At 51.0% G+C, this 18,380-nt stretch overlaps 1 protein-coding gene across 2 annotated transcripts in view; it reads left to right on the top strand.

The window, feature by feature from the left end:
* The window catches only part of MAP2K3 (mitogen-activated protein kinase kinase 3), a 34,983-nt gene extending 17,597 nt beyond the window's left edge, over window positions 1-17,386 (top strand). Inside the window, exon 12 of one of the 2 annotated variants that reach the window (XM_006070188.4) lies at window positions 11-17,386. In XM_006070188.4, the coding sequence (XP_006070250.1) occupies window positions 11-94 (84 nt within the window). In that variant the 3' untranslated portion in view covers window positions 95-17,386. The remainder of the gene's footprint in view (window positions 1-10) is intronic. The other variant, XM_006070186.4, reaches the window with a different exon arrangement.
* The last annotated feature ends 994 nt before the right edge of the window (window positions 17,387-18,380 follow it).

Genomic DNA, 18,380 nt, shown 5'->3' with positions numbered 1-18,380 from the left:
GTACCCTCAGGAGCACCCTTTCTTCACCTCGCACAAAACCAAGAAGACTGACATCGCTGCCTTCGTGAAGGAGATCCTGGGAGAGGACTCATAGGGGCAGGGCTTGGACCTTCTCCAACTGTCTGTTGGGGCAGTGCTTGCCCACACCCATAAGCTACTGCCGCCCTGGCCTGGGCACCCAAGAGGAATCCAGGGGGCTGCTCCTGCCTGACAGGCAAGGTCCCAAGTGCCAAAGAACCAGACCATCGGGGACCCCCAGTGCCTCTGCCCCTGCTGCTCCAAGGACCCCAAGACTCTGGACTTGGAGGGGCCTGATGCCCCTCACAGAGAAGGCAACCCTGCCTTGTGCAGGCCACTGCCTTGGCTCAGCCCTGGATGCCACCCAAGTTGTATATTTTTTTATCTCTCGACTGAATGGACTTTGCACACTTGGCCTAGGCTGGCCACACCTCTCTCCTGGCATTGGTGAGGGGACCCAGCATGGGGATGAGCCACGTGAATTCCCTGGAGCCCCCACAAGGCAGGTGCCAGAGCCGCCGAGGCCTTCACCCCAGCACTGGCAGACGGGGCGCTAAGGGCACCGGGGTCACCTTGCCCTTGCCTGCCGCCTCTAGGGGTGTAGTTTCACCTTTATTTTTTTAATTTATCTTCCTGATTTTTTCTTTCGCTTTGTGGGTTTGGCTGGTTTTTCTTGCATGGTTTGGAGCCGATCACTTTTCTGTCACCTGCTAGGGGACCAGCAGGCTAAGACCTGCCCTGTCTGCTCAGGCTAGGGTCTTGGGAGATGGGCCTAAGGTCTCCACTCAGAGAGGTGCTAGGGGAGCCATCCAGCTCATTCTCCTTGGGGACCGGCTCGAAAGGGGCTGTGGATTTGCTTTTGGTATTGTTAAAAAAAAAAAAAAAAATATATATATATATATATATTTTTTTTTTTGAAGAAAGGACTGCCTGTCCAGGGTCCTGTCCCTGATGGATTGGGGCAGTTGGCTGATTGCTGTTTTAATTAAAAAAAAAAAAAAAGTGGGGCAAAAGTTGTGTGACTGTGTGTTGGAGCTGTGAGCCCTCCTGCTGCGCAGTGGTGGCTGGTGGCTCTGAGGGACAGGGACAGGCAGCATGGTCAGGGGGGCCTCTGACCTTCCAGGGCTGTGCGCTTCCACATGTGAGGACACAAGGCTGCCTCCGGACTGTGACGAGGCTCCAGGCCCTTGCTGGACGCTGGACAGAGCGCAGACTTAGGCCTGGTCACCAGGGGCATTGACGAGTGCATTGTCAGGTGCTGCACCTGGGCTGGGTGGCCACCTCACTGAGGGTAATTTCATTATCCCCAGCTCACAGATGAGTCCAGAGAGGTGAAGTAACTTGTCCAGAATCACACAGCTCATGATTGGAGAACTAGGCTCTGGGGCAGAGGGAGTGGGGCAGCTGGAGGATGGCCCCCTTGGCAGGGTTCGCACTCTGTGATGCTTGAGGCCTGGGCTGAAACTCTCTTCCTTCAGACTGAAGTAGAAGGGAATTTACTTGCTCACATAAGCGGAAGTGTGCCTGGCTTCAGGCACCGTGGAATCCGGGAGCCAGGTTAATCTCCTGTGGAACTTAAATCCACCTTACTTGTTTTCTCTGTCTCAGTTTTGTACTCCCCACTTGGGGCCATGTCAGGACTCAGTAGCTGCTGCCAGCTTAGCAAAGTGTTCCAGAACTGCTGAAGCCCAAGGACTGGCTCTTCTCGGCTGGGAAGGGTCACAGGCTCATCCTCATGCCCATCTTGGGCAGCAAGGATCCTGCTCAGGAGACTTCTCTGGCCTGCACACCAAGATCTGAGAGCAGGGCCTCGCTGGCCCTCTAGGGGAAATGGCATGTTCCCACAGGAGACACGGATCCTCCTGGGGTCCCTCTTTCCTCTGCCTCTATCCACCAGTCCTCCCATCTTCAGTTCAGCCAGAGGCAAAGTGTGACTTTCATGCCCAAGGTTGGCCTCAGCCTGGGACAGCCTCTGCGGGTAGTCCTCCTGGATGCAGCATTTAACAGCCTCAAGCTCCATCTGGGCGGGGAGGCCGTTCTCACCTGAGGGGGTCTTTGTGACTGTACCCTGTGCCTAGAACGCCCCTTCCCACCTTCTGTGGGTCTCTGCTTACCAGCTCCTGACTCCTGTGACTTCCCCAGGGAGGCCAGCCTGCACATGGCCCCATCGATGTACTAATCTGGGCTAGTTAGACCCGCCACTATCGTGTGCTCAGTGCCGGAAGCTGCGGAGCGGGGAGCGCCCCACCTGTGATCAGTGGAAACACTAATGAATGAACACGTGAGAAAGGCCTGAGGGCGTGGTCCTGCAGGTGCGCCCGTGGATACCTGCATAGACGGATCGGCCAGCGTGCGAATGTGGCTCCGTGCGCGCGCGCGCCCCCCCAAGCGCGCGCACACACACGACCGCGCGCGCACACACACACGACCGCGCGCGCGCGCGCGCAGGTCCAGCCGACCCGAGCCCCGGGCGCAGCCCGGGGTGCTCCTCCCTCCGCAGCCACCAGGCGGCGCGGCACAGCCCCGGCTTCTACCCCTCGGCCCCGGAGTGCCCAAGCGCCGGTCCCCCACGCGGAGGCCCGGAGGGGTGCCCCCTATTCTGGGTTCACAGCGCTCTTGTTCAGTCGCTCAGTCGTGTCCGACCTTTAGCGACCCCATGGACTGCAGCGCGCCAGGCTCCCCTGTCCTCCACTGCGCTCTACAGCTGGTAAATCATCTGCAGTGTCCAAAGGACTTTGCCGTTTACAAAGCCCAGAGCTGTTCATAAAACACAGCTTACAAAGTAATAATTGACCGATAACAAGGCCCTCCGCAGGGTTGCAAAGCACTTTTTACCCAGCAAGTGGTTCACAGTTTGCCAAGCAAAGTTCCTAGATTCCTCTTCACGTTGGTTTGAACATGGTTGTTTACAGGTTCGGATACTATGGAGGGGACCCTGCAGCTTTCACAAAGGGCGTCCACGTATCTAGCTGGGAGAAGCCTGCGTGCAGGTCACTGACATTCACAAAGCACATGACGGTTTATTCAGCCATGAACACGCCAGGTGGAGGCTCCTTCCACTGTCCATGTGGGTGGGGCCCATGGGCACAGGAACCAGACCGGGTGCTCAGGGGCCTTCCCAGACCTGGGATGAATGAGTCTCTTGGGGATTGACAGACAGACGGTGGAGCCACATGAACTGTCTGCCTCAGGTGCAGCAGTGAGAGCCTCCTCACGAGGCAGCACTGAAAGCCAGCATCTGGGCCTGGCTGGGAGCAGGAGGTGGCCCCTGTGGGAGGATTTGGTGACTTCCTTTCTGGAGGTGAGGGAAGGCAGCTTTGCTCCTTAGACATCAGCTTGGCTTCTTCTCAGAGCCCTGCTGTGGCTCCCACCTCCTCCAGTCCATGCCTCGCGGTGGCCCCCGCCTTCCGGTGGCCCATGCCAGCCAGCCCCCACACCCCATACTCCTCCTTGCTCCCTGTGCTTCAGCCACGCCATGCTCAGACCTGCCTCAGGGCCTTTGAACTCGCTGTTCTCTGTGCCCAGAACGTGCCACTCTGCCCCGTCAGTCCTGGCTGGACTTGGACATCTCTTTTCGCCTCAGAGATGCCGTCCTCTCAGAGCGGCCTCCCTGGCCACCTTGCCGCTGTGTCCCCTTGCACTGCTGTGTTTTCTTCACACTCTTGCCTGCTGAGCAGCTCTCCAACTACACTGGGAGTTGTCTTGCCAGCTGGGTCTGTCTTGCTCAGAGCCTGGCATGGAGAGGGCCAGGCAATGACAGAGGGAGGAGGCAGGTGCAGGGAAGCTGCCCTCTGGTGCCAGAATGATGCCAGAACCAATGCAGTGGGGCCCAGAGAGCCAGGCTCGGCCAGTTCTGTGCCACAGCTCAGGGGTGGGCTGGGGACTGCCCTTCTATTTCTTTGAGGCTGTGGGTCCTGGGAGGACGCTTAGAACCAAGGCCATCCCTGGTTGTACTGACGGGGGGCTCAGAGCAGGGATGTGATGGGCTCACGGTCACACAGGGAGCAACACCAGGGCTGGGATCTTGGCAAGGTCTGGGGACGGGGCTGCCTGCATCACTGCGGTTGTCAGCACGGTGGTCCCAGGGCAGTGAGTAAGGTTTATCCTCCCACCTCCTCCAGTTTTTAAGCCTGTCAGGATGGCTCTGGCTCAGGAAAAAGGGAAGGGGCCAGCATGTGGCTCCCGCCATCAGCCCTGCATTCGCTGTGTCCTTGAGTGCTTTGAGGGTAAAGACAGTGGATGAGAAAGCTGGGCCGGGGTCATTTCCTCTCCCAGTAGGGACTTAAGAGCATCTGGCCAAACCTTTGTCCAGTGCAGGGATCCCTCCCTAGTCACACCCTCACCAGGGGCTGAGACCTCTGCTTGCACACCTCCCCTGATGGGGAGCTCGGTCTCATTCAGACGTGCTTCTTGGAGGGATCTCAGATTCTTCTTGTCCTGGTTCCACTCCCTGAGGCTTGTGATGCCAGAGCCTCATGTGTAGACTCTGGCACACTCTAAATGTTCATTTCTTTGCCTCTTGTGAAAGCCGTTTTGAATACTTTTGGAAACCAGGTGGGAGGGTCTATATATACATCAGCTGTGCTATGTTTATCGCAGCTCGTTTATCCTCAGGCCCAGGGCAGTCAAGTTCTCCTGGAGATCACAAAGCCTCAGCAAGGGTCCAGGCTTGCCTGAGGCCCTCCAGACAGTGAGCTCAGTAACCCAGGAGTCCTGTCCACCCCCCACTCTGATCAAGCCACCTGCCAAGCTGGGTTTAGCTGCATTCACCCCCTCCAGCCTTGCAGAAGTCGTGGGCTGCTCTGTTTCTGTCCTGCACTGGCTTAATGGCGGGACTTGGATAAGGAGATGCTTGGGAGACAGCAGCAGCTGCCATCTCTGGTTGTGGATGCTCCAGCCCAAGAAGTTCTTCTTTTCCTGGCTCCCAAACCCTCTATGGCTCCCTGTTGCCCACGGGATTCAGGGAACGGAGGCCCAGCACCATATTTCTACAGCAGAGCCTTGTCTGGATTATTCTCTGCAGGGTTTGGCACATGGAAGGTGTCACCTGAGCACCTACTGTGTGCCAGCAATGTTCTAGGACTGGAGCTATAGGTGGACCTAGACAGACCTGGCCTGCCCTCTTTGAGGTCAGAAGGCATCAGACGGAGCATAAGGAGACTTATAAAAGCTTAAAGCTGCATTTCACACTCTCTTCCCATTGTCATTCTCTAAGGAGAAGCATTGAATTATTAAATCATTTAAATTAATTAAGCTTAATGACAAGTAACTCACTTTAATTAAGTAAATTATTTAATTTCTCTCTGATGAGAGATGCAATACTAATGAAAAAGATTTTGTCATATGGGGCTGCAAATAATTGTAACATCTATTTTTTCAGTCCTCCAAGAACCAATTTTTGCTTCCCTTGAAAATGCATGGTTTAAAAAAAAAGAAAAGAAAATGCATGATTTAGTTTAGAGGATTATAATCTACTCAGTGGAGTGAAAAGGGGACATGTGAGGGGGGACCTTTATTGAGTGCTTGTCATGGGGGGCAGCCCACAGCCTCAGAATACTCCACCCGACAGGGTAGGCAGCAGCAGGAGGCCTGGGCATCTCATAGGTGAGGAGTGGAGAGAGCATGCCAGGGCTAGCCTGTGCAAAGGCCCTGGAGCCAGAGCGGGAAGAACAACAGCAGTGAGAGGAGCACCTTTCTGAAATGTTCTCATGCCTTTTTGCCCTCAAAGCTCTGCTCCAGGCTTCCCACCCTCAGCTCTTGGTTCAGATACACTGAGTTTGACTCTGTCACCCTGCACAGTGACCTTGAAGATGGCATAGTATCTCTCAGACTCAGTTTCCTCTTTGCAAATTGACTAGTAATGCTGATCTTACAGGATTGCAGGTGGCTTCCAGGAAATGCTGGAGAGCGCAAGGTCCATCACGATCCTGGCACCCAGTAGGTATGCAGTTAATGCTCTTGGGCTGGGCCCAGAGCGTGAATTATGGGTCTCAGGCATGGTATTCAGTGACTCCAAATTCATTTTCCATCTCACAGTTGCCTTTAAAACAAAGCCTCATTATTTGTGGTACCATGGGATGCATGTTTGTGGCTGAGATGGGCTTGCCTTTTTTTTTTTAATTTTTAATTATTTATTTATTGGTTGTGCTGGGTCTTTGTTGCTGCACGTGGGCTTTCTCTAGTTGCAGTGAGCAGGGGCTACTTTTCTGGGCTTCTCATGGCGGTGGCTTCTCTCATTGCGGAGCACCAATTCTAGGCCCATGGGCCTCAGTAGCTGCACCACACAGGCTTTGGTTGCTCTGTGGCGTGTGGAATCTTTCTGGACCAGGGATTGAACCTGCATGCCCTGTGTTGGGAAGCAGATTCTTAATCCACTGTACCACCAGGGAAGTCCTGGGCTTGACTTTTAAATCTTGTTTTCAAGGTCTGCCCTTGGAACTGTTAAGATTTCACAGGCTGCTATGACAGGTAGGGATGGGCTTGTGCATCTCGGGGCGCTGGAGGCTCTGACTGGAGCCAGGACAGAGCCTAGCTGGTGTCTGACCCTCTGTCGGAGCTGACTGGTCCCCTCTGTCTATGGGCAAGTCATGACTTTTCTCAAGGCTCAGACTTGTTTGTTGTGAAATGGATTGGTCAGGCTGCTCCCTGTGTGATCGCAATGGTCTCAGAGAGGAAAGCTTTGGGGAGGAGGGCAGGACTCAGGTGCAGGGCCTGGGGGCCAGGATGACTCATGCTGTTGCTCCCTTTCCTTTCTTGCTCATTTTAGTCTTTTCTCCAGGAATTCCCTTCAGAGTTCTTGGTTGCAAGCAACACAAAGTGCCTGTCCACCATAAGTAAAGGGGGCATTTCTTGGATCAATCTCAGGGCTTACAGAGTAGACAAGAGAACTTTCAGGTACCAAAGGGGCTACAAGGGCCTGGGCATCAAGGCCAATATTGTCAGGACTGTGTTGTCATCATTGCCCCAGATAGTAAGCTTCTAAGTCCCAGGCAAGAGTAGTCTAGTGACCAGACCAAAGTCTGGTCCTTTCAGCTTCTGTAGTGGGAAATCGAACAGAGGGACTCCTCCCCACTAAGAAGGGGTTTGGGTACTGAACAGTCAACCCCATCCTAAAACACATATTCCCTACACCCTCTTTTTGCTGGTGAATTCCTACTCCTATTCAGCCCTCAAAAGTCACTTCCACAGGTATTGGTCATCTCCTTTGCAGGGTTCCCCCCCAGCTCCCTGCTTCCCTCCATCCTTCCAGAGTCGGCTTCCTGCCCCGCCCCCGCCCCCGCCCCCGCCCACGCCCACTCTACCCCACCAGCCTCACCCCACCAATCCAGCCCCGCCCCCACCATGACGCAAAAACCGGGACACGCCCCCATACCCCGCCCACAGGTCCCTCTCCCCGCCCCGGTGCCGCGCTATCCCTGCCCGGGAGGTTTCCTGCCTCCGCGCTGCCTCTGGCTGCTTCAGCTGGGTGCGGCTCCAGGCACCGGGGGATCTGTGTGGGAACACGCGCTGTCTCGCTTCCCAGTAGGCACTGTCCAGGATTCCCTTGCACCTAAACCCTTCTCTGTGTCTGCTACACGGAGTACCACTGTGAAAAAGGGTGGGGATGCAGGCGCTAACCGAGGTCAGGTTTTCAGTCCGTACATGTGCTAGGTAAGTGACGCCTGCAGTCGTCACAGGGACCCTCCCGCCCCGCTGCTCCCTCTCCGTCGACGCCCCGGGCTCTCCGCAGAATCTGGACTCTACTTCTCCCGGGTTCCCTCAGGGCTTTTTCATAACACTGCTCTCTTGGCGCACCCCCTCAGTCGCTCCGCTTTAGCTGTGTGGCCTTGGGCAAGTGACTGCACTTCTTACTCGCTCTGTGCTGGGACTTGTTGCCTCCTCAGGGCCAGTGCCAGCATGGCTCACTGGGCAAACGAATCCCAGGTGTCGTGGCTGGCTGAGGGTCTCGGAGAAGTGTCTGGGGCCTCGGTATGAGGGGAGTGTAGAGGCTGAGAGGATGGGAACTGCAACAGACCTGGGGGGCTTCCTCCTGCGTGTGGAGCGCTGGTATCTCGCCAGAGCCTGCAGACCTCCTTACAGGGACCTCATGCTGGTCCCTGCGCTGTTCTGGGCTTGGCTGCTGGCTGAGACCTGCTTCTGATACTTGCTTCAGAGAGTGGCCCTCGGGCCTTGGGGCCCGCACTGCCCTGAGAGCGCAGTCCGAGCTCCCGGGAGCCGACTCCTGCATCCTGGGGCAACCCCGCCCATCTGCTGCTGCAGGGGTGTAGCTCCTCGCCTGGAGCAGCGCAGATTCAGAGGCGTGATCTACAGGCCAGAGCTCCCTGGGATCCAGCCGCGGCCAGGACAGAAACGCCCCCTTCGTGGGCTGCTCGGCCTCTCTCCCACTCCCCTTGCTCCTGCTCCGCGATGGTTTCAGCAGGGAGAGCATCCTTTCCGAGGTTGTGCAACCTGAATCCTTGCCTCAGACTCTGCTTCTGAGAGAATCTGACTAGACCACCTGCTGGCACTAGGTATCTTGGGTGTATTTTAATCAGATGAGTCTACTGGTCAGGATCAAGGTATGGCGGCTTATTAAAAACACCAACAAAATCACACTAAGGATGGTTTAAAGCAGATAGACAACCATCTCTCTCTCGTACAGTTTGAGGGTCAGCGGTCTGTAGCAAAAGGGCAGTTTCATGGCCCAGGGCCTAGGTTCCTTCCATCCTGGGTGTCTGAGGCCTTTGTTAGCACCATTCCAGGTGGTCCCTGACACCAGCCCCTGTTCTGAGCAGCAGGTAGAGGGAGAAGCGGCACCTCCCTCCCCTTGAAGGGCATGCGCATTATTGGCTCACCTCAGGTTGAACAGTTTAGTCAAATAGTCACCACACTGCAAGGGGGGCTGGGAAATGTAGTCCACACACGCAGCTCAGTGCCCACCTAAACCCCAGGGGCCCTGTGGTCTGGGAGGAGGGGGACAGAAACAGGGGAAATCTGTTCATGCTATGACACACAGGGAGGACAGAATATTACTGTGAAGCTGCAACCATATTCTTCCTTCAGAGATAATGGTCTCTATTTAAGAAAATATGCTTAGGGTCCGTAGCAGTAAATGCGCTCCTGTAAGGGAAAGCCCGTGGGGTGCAGGGGAGGTTAGGGCTTGTATAGTGCAGTGGGGGCTGGTAAGGCAGGGACAGGAATGGGCCAGGAGGAGTGGTCTGTGGAAGGAGCCCCTCCTGTGAAACCTATCCGCGTCCACTTTTGAGTGGACATGTGACCCACTTCAGTCTGGGTGAGGGCTGTCTAAGAGCAGCGGGGATAGTTGCAAAAGACAGAGCTGACCAGGGAATATGAGAGACACAGGCCAGACCAGGCTGGGTTTGAGGGGCCCTGAAGGATCTCAGAGAAACCCAATTCCCCCATGAAGGGCCAGGATCACGGCATCTTAACTAAAATACACACAGGATGTCCCGTGGGCTGATGAGGGCTCCACTCATTTTCCACATATGTTTGCAAAACCGGAATCCTGCCAGGAATACAGATGTACTTTCTTGGTTCATACAGCACCAAGTCCATGAGTTTCCATTTTGGTGGCTGCCTAGTGGTCCATCGCCATGAGGTCCCTTCTTCACCATGTACCCCCTAGCTGGATGTGGCCTCCAATACATACCAAGCTTTCACCCCAGTAATGTGGACATCCTTGAGTAGCAGGTCAGCTGGCATTTCAGATTTAGGTGATTTCCCTGGGCACGATTCCCAGAAGAGGACTGGGGCAGAGGGAAGCACATTTGCCCGTGAGGCCACGGCTTTTGGAGCCAAATAGCTTCCTGGCTGGGTTGTGCTGAGTGGCCCACCTGCCTGCAGAGCCCGGGGCAGGGAGGGGGAGGGGGACCACTTTCGTTTAGTCTTTCTTTCAAAGATTTTTGAAGTGCTATGTGTTCGCTGTAGAAAGTTTAGAAGATACTGAGCAATTCAAAGAGCAAATTTATCTATTATCCCATCTGCCAGAAATATTTATAGATAGCACTTTTTTAGAATTCATTTTCATTGAGATAAAATTGACATAGAACATTGTATGAGCTTAAAGTGTGCAGCTAGCATTTTGATTTATATCCTTCCAGTCTTTTTTTCCCCATATATAAAAGTTTCTATCGTGCAAAAATTCACATGCATAAACCTTTTATTACAACAGGTTCAAACATATACAATGCTAGGTTGGGTCATGAGGCTTCAGGCACCCAGCTCCCAGTTTCAGCAGTGGTCAGCACACACCAGAATGGTCTCATCTCTGCCCTTGCCACTTCTTCCCCTCCCAAGCGGTCGTCCTGTTCATCTCAGACATTGTGTAATTTCATCCATAAGTGTTTCAAAATATATTTCTGAAGGTTATGACTTAAAAGACAATTACAGCGTCATTGTTTAGATCTTCATGCGTCACAGCCATTCCTTAATATCAGCAAATATCCAGTCTCAGTCTACAGTCGTCTCCTCAATGTCAGAATGAACAAAATATGGTTTGAATCTGCATCTGAATAAGGTCCCCATGTCACTCTGCCTGATGTATCTCCTAAATACCTTTCCTCTAAAGGCTCACCCCGTCTTTTCTTCCTTGTAACTAGTTGGGAAAACCAGGTTGTTAGACTCGTAGAGTTTCCCGCAGTCTCTCTATTTCCTGTAAGTTGGGAGCCAGGTCTGGAGACTTGATCAGATTCAGCTGGGACTTTATTTATTTACTGGACAAGAACATTAGGTCGGGGGCTCTGTATTCCCCCCAGGGAGAGGTACAGCGTCCTGCCATCTCTGCTGTGTTAGCAGCTGCTGATTTGCAGCGCCTGGATTCGCTAATTTATTAGAGGTTGCAAACTAGTGACATCCTAATTCTATCATTCCTGCTTCATTTGTTAGCTGAACGCTTTCGTGGAGGGAAAGTTGCCCTCCCCCAGTGTTTGCACTGGTGGTGTGGGTTCTAAAGGAAAGGCAGGATGTACGCTTGGGCTTCCCTGGGGGCTCAGTGGTAAAGAATCACCTGTCAATGCAGGAGACCCGGGTTTGATCCCTGGGTTGGGAATATGCCCTGGAAGAGGAAACGACAGCCCACTCCAGTATTCTTGCCTGGGAAATCCCATGGACAGAGGAGCCTGGCAGGCTATAGTCCATGGGGTCACAAAAGAGTCGTACTCAACCTAGTGACTGAACAACAACATGGATGTATGCTTGCCTGTCCCTGTAACAGTTTTCTGAGTTAAGTTTGCCAATGGTGATCAAGTAGGGATGAAAACAACATTTAGAAACACATGGATTCAAAGATATTTTGGGGGGATTTCCCTGGTGCTTGGGTGGTGAAGACTCCATGCTCCCAATACAGGGGGCCTGGGTTCAATCCCTGGTCAGGGAACTAGATCCCACATGATGCAATTAAGACCAAGCTTAGTCAAATAAATAAATAAATAAAAATAAATATTAAAAAACCCTGAAACCCCAAAGATCTTCTATGTGTTTCAATTGATTATGATAATTACCCTTCCTGATACTGGAGAGAGGATGAGATGGCTAGATGGCAACACCAACTTGATGGACATGAGTTTGGGTGAACTCCAGGAATTGGTGATGGACAGGAAGGTCTGGCTGCAATTCATGGGGTCGCAAAGAGTCGGACATGACTGAGCGACTGAACTGAACTGAACTGAACTGAGGGTCTCTCCCTTGTATGTAATCATTAAGAAAACGGCTTACCATTGGTGGCCTTTGCAGTTGTGAACACAGCTACGAATTCTTGAACTCACGTTTCCCACCTTGACTCTGGGGAACTGGGCCTTCTTCAGCTACTGGCAGAGTGTGGCAGATGGGCGTGAGGGGCCCGAGGTGCTGAGGGAACCGTGCCGCAGAGCCTGGCTCCTCAGAGGCCCTGAGCTGGGGAGCCTCCCGGCCAGCCCGTCCTCCCTCTGGATGTAAGCAAGGGGCTGCCATCAGCACCACGAGGAAAAGAAGCCTCCACGAGCTGGGTCCTGCATGGACTCGTCTTCACAGAATCGTTTACACAGTCAGCCGTGGGGCGGTCATGGGGCAGCAGGTCTTCAGAACCCTCTCTTCCACTCGCGCTTTGAGCAGGAGCCGCGGTGACCTGAGTGCACAGCCCTGGCCCCCTCCCCTGGTTTCCCTGGACTGTAGGCTCTGGCTGTCCCTCCAGCACTGGAGTTTCCTTTCTAAGCCAACCTGAAAATATGTTTTCTATTAATAGGTGAGTTAAGATGGAACGATCAATATGTTTAACTTCAGCTCTGCGTGGTGTTTTATGTTACATTCACACCTACCTGTGCAAGTCTTTTAAACAATGTGTCTTTCACTGTGGTTTTTATTTTCTCTCTCACTCAGACTTTATTTTTTGGTACTTAAGAAGGGTTCCTATTTTTGTTCCAGCTGTTACTTTTATAGTAATATATGTAAGTGACACTTGGTCCTCTCTTTTTTTTGTTATTGGTTTCCTCCTATGAGCCATACTGAAACTTGCTACAGTTGTCTTCCACAGTATCTGATTTGAATTAATATCCTTTTACTCTTGGGTTTCCCAGGTGGCAGTAGGGGTAAAGAACCTGCTTGCCAGTGCAGGAGACGTAAGAGATGTGGGTTTGATCCCTGGGTTGGGAAGATCCTCTGGAGGAGGGCATGGCAACACACTCCAGTTTCTTGCCTGGAGAATCCCCATGAACAGAGAAACCTGGAGGGCTGCAGTCCATAGGGTCACACAGAGTTGGACATGACTGAAGCAACTTAGCACGCACGCACGCCTTTTACACTCAGACATTAACTAGGCAGTTAGTAAGCTTATTCTATTTTTTACATGCTCTTCCCACTTTCCCTCAAATATACTATATCTGGTGTAACCGTTGGGCTTCCCAGGTGGCACAGTGGTAAGTGGTAAAGAATCCGTCTGTCAATGCAAGAGACATAGAGATACGCATTCGAATCCTGGGTCAGGAAGGTTCCCTTGAGAAGGAAATGACAACCCACTCCAGTGTTCTTGCAAGTGAAATCCCATGGACAGAGGAGCCTGGCAGGCTAGTCCATGGGGTTGCGAAGAGTCGGACACGACTGAGCAGCATGCACAGTGTAACCATCATTGGTCTTAACTGTGTAGATTCTCACGTGTTTGCACGTTCAGTTCTCACAGTCAGACCTCAGGGCTGTTTCTCTGGTGGTCTTGGTTGTTTGAGGCTTCTTTACTGGCAGGTCCTTAGGAGGCAGGTGGAAGTAACAGTCCTGAAGTTCTTGCCTGTTGATCTGTTTATGACCGTCGTACTTCCAGGTCAGTTTGGCTGGATCTGCCCCTCTCTGAGGCTGCTGGCAGGAAGGCTTGTGTTGGAGACTCTGACAATAGCCTGATTTCCTGGGAACCGACTTCATCTTTTTTTGCTTGAATTCCCAAAGGCAGCCATAGAATATGTTGGACAACATGTCTCTCTGTTGGCTGTTCTGGATCCGTTTTTCCAGATACTCAACGATGTTCAGTTGTTACATATTTCAGGGACATTTTTTTTAAATTACAGTATTTAGTCTTCGACTAAACACTTGGTTTCCTTCTTCAGCGACTTGTGTTATACACGTTCTATCTTCTGCCTGTTCGCCACGTAGTCACTTTCTCTCGAATCCTGTTTATCTCTTCCACTTTTTTATTGCTTAAAATTTTCTATTCTGTTCTAACTTCTGATTCTCTTAGGCATCATCTCTTGTGTTTAGCTGTGTTGTGTTCCTTCTGGTTTACTAATAGTTGTCATTCTGAATTGAGTTTTATCTTTTCTTCCCAATTCTTTCCTCAATGCTAGCACATCTTTTCTTAGGTCTTCTCATTTTGATTTGTTATTCTTTTGTATCTTTTATTACTGTCTTACTTTTTATTGACACATGCAAGAGTTTTAGGGTACATTAAAAAAAAATTCTGGCTGTGGTCCTGTGGCCTGTGTTTCTGGAATGCCTTCATTATCTGTTTCGTTTCCTCATTTCTCCCGTAACTTCGCATGGGACTTGACTATAATCTTCTCTGTTGTTCATTTTTATCTGAAATGACTTTCAGAACTTTGGAGAGGAGGACTGGGGCGGCTTCACAATCTTTAGTACTCTTTCCTGCTGTTTTCATGACATGTTAAAAAAAAAATGGTCTTGTATTTCCTCCTTCCCTCCCTTTCTTCCCTCGCTTCTCCCACCCCTTTCATTTCTAGTTTTTGGCCCCTCCTGTGCCTCTTCTGCTCATTTTGGCTTCTGTTCTCAGCACCTCCTTCTCAATATGGGGCCCTGCCCTGGAGGGGAGTTTAGTTATTCATGTTAAGAGTTGCAAGTCTTCTGCAGCCTCTTCACATGTTGCCCCGTTACAGTCACACACACCTAGTGTGTGTAGCCACCCCCCTGCTGGTCACTGTTTGAAAGGGGATGAGATGGCTTTGGGGCCTTCACCCTCCTGGGGGACAGACAGGGAGTGTGCCGAGCACTGAGAGCAGTCACTCCAGATGTAGCCAGGAAGATGAGACAGGAAAGATGGAGGGACACCCTCAAAAGGCAGAGTGAGGGCCCCAAGGACACGACTCACAGAGAGAGCCTTCTTGCCCTTGAGATGAGGCTGCACAGTGTTCCTGGTGGGCTCCAGACAGAACCTTGCTCTTGTCTGACACCTGCATCGCGAGTGTGTGGAGAGGGTGGATAACGCACTGTTTTAGTTCATGAGGCTCTGGAGTGAGAGGAGCCACCAGACAGCAGCTACTTTCCATCCCTGGAGACCCCTGCCCTGAGCTGGAGGCCGTGCAGGATGGGACGAGGCGTGTGCTCTCCATGCAGGGAGGATGGAGGAAGGCCGTTTGGAGGATTTGGACAGAGGCAGTGCCTGCTCGCTGGAGGTCCGTGACTCCAGCCCCCCTTGCCATTGGGCTGGGGCCATGTGACTTGTCTCAGCCATGGGCTAGAAGGGGAAGTAATGTATATTGACTTCAGAATGACACGGTGGGAGCTGGAGCCCCTTGATTCGTTTCCTTCTGGACAGAAACTCTGCAGGTTCTGAGTGAAGGGTGGAGGCTGCCAGTGCTGCTGGGGTCAGCATGCGGGAGAGAGTGGCGTGGCCATCGTCCTGCTTGGTCTAGGCCGGGACATGAGTGTGCGTAAACCCCCAAGATTGTGGGGTTTTGTCTTCCTGGCATATCCTGGTCTGTCTTAACCAACGCAAGTGCTTACTGCATTTTTACACAACACTGAGGCCTTGCCAACCATATTCTTTTAGAACATTCTTTTTTAAAGCTAACAATCAGCTTCACTGAAGCACAGTTTATAGAAAATAAAATCTCCCAATTTTAAGTTACAGCTTGATGAGTTTGAGAAAGATTGCCAGCTGTGTAACCATGACCTCCACCAAAGCAACAAACAGCACTTCCTTCTTCTCAAATCCTCTCTGGCTGCTTGGTAGTCAGCCTCCAGTCCTGCAACCGGCTCCTGGCAAAGGCTAGTTGCTTCTTGACATGATGGCTTTGCCTTTTCCAGAAAGCTGTATAAATGGAATCCCACTGTACGTAGCCTGTTGTGTCTGGCTTCATTCACTTAACATGATGCTTTTGAGGTTTTCCCGAGACTCTGCTGTTTTTGTTGCTGAACAGCCCTCCACAGTGTGTGTGGCTCTGCCTCCCCGTGGAGGGACATTTTGGGTTCTTTCCAGGTTTGGGCTGCTGTGAGTGAAGCTGTTATGAACATTTGTGCCCAAATTTTTGTGGTCATGTTTTCCTTTCTCTTGGGTAAATCCCTTAGAGTAGAATTTCTGGGTTGTGTGCAAATGTATATTTGACCCCAGAAGAAGCTGCCAAGCTGTGTTCTCAAGTGACTGTACCATTTTCGTGTCCTGATAAGCCACCCATCAGAGTATAACCTGCCTTTACAGTTAACTCGTGTATCATTCATATTTCCCTGCTGAAGGAAACATTTTTCTGAAACAGGATTTCAGTGGTTTTGATAATTCAAAGCATCCCAGTTGGTTAGCATTTAGGGCCTTTGCATTTTTTCCTAATTACGGATAAGATTGTGAAGGACATCGTCTATGTGATGGTGGTACACCTCTCTGGTTGTGTCCTAAACATGGGATTACTAGGTTAAAGGGTATAAACATTTTTTCTGATTTTTGATATGTATCAATACATATTACGTTCTGAAACCGTGCACCAGCTTGTATCAGGACCAGCATGTGGGAGCATGTTCATTTCTTCTTGGCAGATTTGGAAGAGCCCTTCATAAAGTGGTGATGTTAATCTCTCCTGCCTTATGCTGTGAATACTTTTCACAGTTTTCATTTTGCCTTTTAGCTCTGCTTCAGGCATTTTTTAAAATCCACAGACGTTTTTGAGCTGTTTTGTCATCCAACACGTCCGCCTATTCCTTTGTGACTGTCTCTGTGTGATGCTTAGAGAGTCCCTCCTCAGCTGAAGATGATAAAAAGAGTCACCAAGATCCCCACCCCCCCACTTTCCAAAAAAGAGCTTCATTCTTTACATTTAGCACTGTATCTATTTATTTTTAACCATGAAGCCTGTAAGACATACTAAAGAGTCTGTTACACAAATGCAAGTTTAACAAATAATAGGAATAAAAATGCCCACCCCAAAAAGAACCAAGAGAAAAAGAAGTCTCAGAAGAGATATACATGTGCTTTATTTATTTTTATTTATGTAGATGTTATAACTGAACAAAACTGAACTACCTTTTGTTTAGGAACACATCTGGCGAAAGTGTAAAGGTGAGCAACATAGTGATCCCGGCGTCTGCAGGGCAGTTTCCTCTAAGGGACGGGGTGAAGCTGGACAGGAGCGTTCAGGGCTTCAGAGGGACTGTGAAGCTCTATTTCTTCAGATGGCTGTGGGCCCTCTGGGGCCCATCCAAGTGTTCTGGCTTCAATTGGACAGTCATCTTGTATCTCCATTCTGTCTGTATCTATCCCACATGTCATTCAAAAGTTTTAAAACTGTGGCAAAAGGCATGTTAGATAATACTACTGTCTTAGCCGTTTTTATGTGCACAGTTCATTCCTGTTAAGTACAGCCATGTTGTTGTGCAGCCAGTCCCCAGAACTCTTCATGTTGAACTCTGTCCTGAACAAAAACAACTCCCCACTCTGCCCCCAGGCCCTGGCATCTGCCATTCTGCTTTCTCTCCCTATGAACTTGACAATTCCAGGTGCCTCCTGTGCATAGAGTATTATTTGTATTTTTGTGACTGGCTTAATTCCACTTAGCATAACGTCCTCAAGATTCGCTCATGTTGCAGCAAGTGTCAGGATTTGCTTCCTTTTTAAGGCTGAATAACATTCTGTTGCATGCATAGACCATCCACATGGAATTTTAAAGAAAGAAATAAAAATGTGAATGCTTTGCTTTTGTATTTGATCCTTTAATTGACTAGGACTGTATGTGGGTGGATGGTGTGAGGTAGGGGTGGACATTTGAATTTCTCCACTTTTTCACAAGCTTTGGTGTAAGCGTGCACCACGTGCAGGGCAAGGGGAGGAGCTAAACCTGCACCACGTGCAGGACAAGATGGGGAGATAAATGAAGCAGCTATTCTTTTTTTTTTTTTTTTTTTTGCCAAATATTGAGTGTCTGCAACTTGCCAGGTACTTTTTGGGTCTGGGGTACAGCTCCATGAGGACAGTGACCCTATCCTCGCTCTGCTAGTGACTGGTGACTGTAGCCTTATAGCTACAAAAAGGCTGCCTCAGCTCCAGCCTTCACATCCTTTCACCATGACCTTCAAAAGCTGCAGAGAAGCGGGTAACCAGTGTGTAAAGTGTCCACTCCTCCCAGGTCTGTTCCTTTGTGCCAGGAGGATCATCTTTCTCAGCCTTCCTTTATGTCTCCCTGTTCAGCCACTGGCACTGGGACTCTGTGACCAGGTTAGCCCCATCTAGATTCATCCTCTAGAGCTGACAACCTTCTGCAAAGATGGAAATGTTCTGGATCTGTGCTGCCCAGCATGGAGGCCACTGGCCTCATGTCCCTACCAAGCTATTCCTACCGAGCTCTTGCATGCAGCTAGTGAGACTGCAGAACTGAATTTTTATTTAACTTTTAATTAATTTAAATTTAAATAGCTAGATGTGGTGAGAGGCTCCTGTATCAGAGAGCATGGCTGGAATAAGGTCTGGGTTCAGATACTGGGGAGGAGGGAGCTGGCTCAGAGAGGGTCAGCATGGGTTTGCCGGGGACCTCCCTGTAAGTAGATGCAGATCAGGTGAGTGTGTGTGTGTGCAGAGGGTAGGGCCCCCATGGCCACAGCACTTCTGTTTTGCCCCAGGCAGGACCCTGGGGAGAACTCACCTGGGGGTGGGTCGGCAGGTGCACTGGATGCATCCCTTCCAGAAACTTTGG

This window comes from Bubalus bubalis, chromosome 3 (assembly GCF_019923935.1).
Source record: "Bubalus bubalis isolate 160015118507 breed Murrah chromosome 3, NDDB_SH_1, whole genome shotgun sequence".
In the NCBI taxonomy this organism is placed as follows: domain Eukaryota; kingdom Metazoa; phylum Chordata; class Mammalia; order Artiodactyla; family Bovidae; genus Bubalus; species Bubalus bubalis.
The sequence above is the reverse complement of the archived record's forward strand: the minus strand, read 5'-3'. Positions and strand labels throughout refer to the sequence as shown.